At 36.7% G+C, this 2,279-nt stretch overlaps 2 protein-coding genes across 5 annotated transcripts in view; one reads left to right on the forward strand and one right to left on the reverse strand.

Moving 5' to 3' along the window:
* LOC107099464 (oxysterol-binding protein-related protein 1-like) overlaps positions 1-1,397 on the reverse strand; it is a 64,676-nt gene extending 63,279 nt beyond the window's left edge. The window contains exon 1 of one of the 2 annotated variants that reach the window (XM_015397600.1): positions 1,341-1,397. The gene's annotated coding sequence lies outside the window, so the exon portion shown is untranslated. The remainder of the gene's footprint in view (positions 1-1,340) is intronic. The other variant, XM_015397601.1, reaches the window with a different exon arrangement.
* A 460-nt stretch (positions 1,398-1,857) lies between these two features.
* impact (impact RWD domain protein) overlaps positions 1,858-2,279 on the forward strand; it is a 49,955-nt gene continuing 49,533 nt past the window's right edge. For all 3 annotated transcript variants that reach the window (XM_015397587.1, XM_015397586.1, XM_015397588.1), the window contains exon 1: positions 1,858-2,010. In XM_015397587.1, coding sequence (XP_015253073.1) covers positions 1,963-2,010 — 48 coding nt within the window. In that variant the 5' untranslated portion in view covers positions 1,858-1,962. The remainder of the gene's footprint in view (positions 2,011-2,279) is intronic.

The following is a 2,279-nucleotide window of genomic DNA, read 5'->3' on the forward strand; positions in this document are numbered from 1 at the left end:
TTGTTTTCCCCCTAATAATCACGTGGAATATTCCAAACATTTTAATTGTTCGTATATTATTTACTATTTTTCCATATATTCATAATTACTTGATAACAAAAACACTGTGTTTAATTTTGCACATCAATATACTAACATTAAAGAATGTAAGTACAGAATTCCTGTTCTTTTCAGAATTGGATTTTGTGTTTTATGGGGTAAAGAGAAAATTATGTGTCTCTGCATTCATCTGGGTCAATCTACACGGTTCCAACAGGAAAAGGAACAATCACAACATCCATATTTTCTAAATAAAGACAAACTTTCCTACAGCCTTTGCTAACAAAATGATGCATATATTTAAACATCCATGCTGTCTAAATGAAAAGTGCAGTGGACAAAATTCTTTCAGATAGTTCTGGGGCGAACATCTTATTCATTATCATTAATAACCTACAATTATTAATAATCATTCAGCATAAAATGAATATTTACATGTACTAACATCTACATTAAATAGATTACTTATTATTAAAGTAGTTATTTATCTCTGATTTCAGTGAAGATTCCCAGATGACTTGCAGATACATAAGAGACCAGGAAATGGGATCTATCCGATTTTACATCATTGCAATAGATCTTATGATCCTGGGTTTAACTTCCTCTCCTTCTTGGACACAAGATTCCCTTTTTTCACTAAAAAGCTTCCAGAAAACAAACCTGTATTTATTCCTCTCTGTTTCACTTTCTGCTGCATTTTTTCTTCCTGTTGAAAGTTGCTCCTGTCACTACATGCATGCAGGGAGGGGGAGGTTGCTGCAATGTCAACGACTTTGTGCAATAACCGAGTGACTCAGATTAAGTTTTGAATTTCAACATTTTAACTGAACTTTACAGCCAAAAATACAACCAACAACATGTAGCAAAGCAAATATCAGATAGATGTCTGTATATAATTCTATATAACTGAATTTGAATGACTTTTACATCAAGATAACAGTGATTATTAACTGCTCCTGTATGAATTAGATCAATTAAATCCAGACTAATAGCTAATTAAGAAAAGTCACACATTATTGTGACCCTTTGAAATAGTTGCTCAGTCGGTGAAAAGTTTTATTTAACAGTATTGAAGCATATAAATCATGCTTTACCCTGCTCAATACTTAATCTATTTAATTTAAAATAACCAAAATCAAAAATGGAGCAATTAGAACAGAGGTTTATTTACTTTAATATTTATATGACATAAAAACCTACCTGCTGTAAAACTTTATCCACCTAGTTTTCCTGTCAGTGGGATTTTCTCTGATTTCCAAAGAATGTAAATAAAGTAAAAGCCAATAAAAAGTCAGACTTACAACCTCCACGTCCCGTGAGTAAATATCCAGCTGCTCTCCCTGCAGGGGCCCACCACAGGACGCTGAGAGCCCCTCCGGGCCCCTGCGGTGCGGTGCGCCTCTTGCTGCCCTACAGCAGCGCGCGCAGCGCGGGGCAGATCCTCCGACACATGCCGCTCTGTCTCCGACCCACCAAGCCTCACTTCTCATTGACTGCGTCCGTCAGCTTTGACGGAACACAGAGAGAACAACGTGACTCTGCTTCTCACACATGACCTGCTGCCTGTTTACACTCAGATCAGCTGATCCGCGCCAGGCGGAAATCAGCTGGTGCAGCCCTTCAAAATAAAAGAAATGTCATTCAAAAGCTAGACAACCGTGAATCGAAGTCGCTAATAATATATTTATTTTTGGAAAAGGTAAACTCTAAGTACAGTATACTCTGTGTAAATGCTGTTTTTTATCCAAAAGGGGATGGTAGTTACCGGAAGTCAGCACAGATCCTCCCCGTGTGGAGCCGCTTTACCCCGGAAGTAGTTCTCCCAGGATGCTTTCCTCTCACCAAGGGGATCCCTGCCTGTAATGTGGCTTAAACACTAAATAACTGCTGTTCCTAGAATGATTTGTTCAATAAGATTCATTCATGGCAGATAGTATACATAACGAGGATGATGAAGATCTGCAATCTCAGGTAAGTTTCTTTTGATTCCTTTCAAGTTTATATAGATTCCTTTCAGGTTATAGGCAAGGCAAATTTATTTGTATAGCACAATTCAGTACAAAGACAATGCAAAGTGCTTTACATTATTAAAATATAGGAAAATAAAACAGAATCAAAGCAAGTAGGGAAAAAAATGCAGAAACCAAAAAATTTAAAACAGTTGGACTAAAGAAAATAAAAACGTTTAACTAATGATGTTTCAGTTGAACTGTTTAACTAGAACAGTGGAAGGCAATCCT

This window comes from Cyprinodon variegatus, unplaced genomic scaffold (assembly GCF_000732505.1).
Source record: "Cyprinodon variegatus isolate N-32 unplaced genomic scaffold, C_variegatus-1.0 Scaffold872, whole genome shotgun sequence".
In the NCBI taxonomy this organism is placed as follows: domain Eukaryota; kingdom Metazoa; phylum Chordata; class Actinopteri; order Cyprinodontiformes; family Cyprinodontidae; genus Cyprinodon; species Cyprinodon variegatus.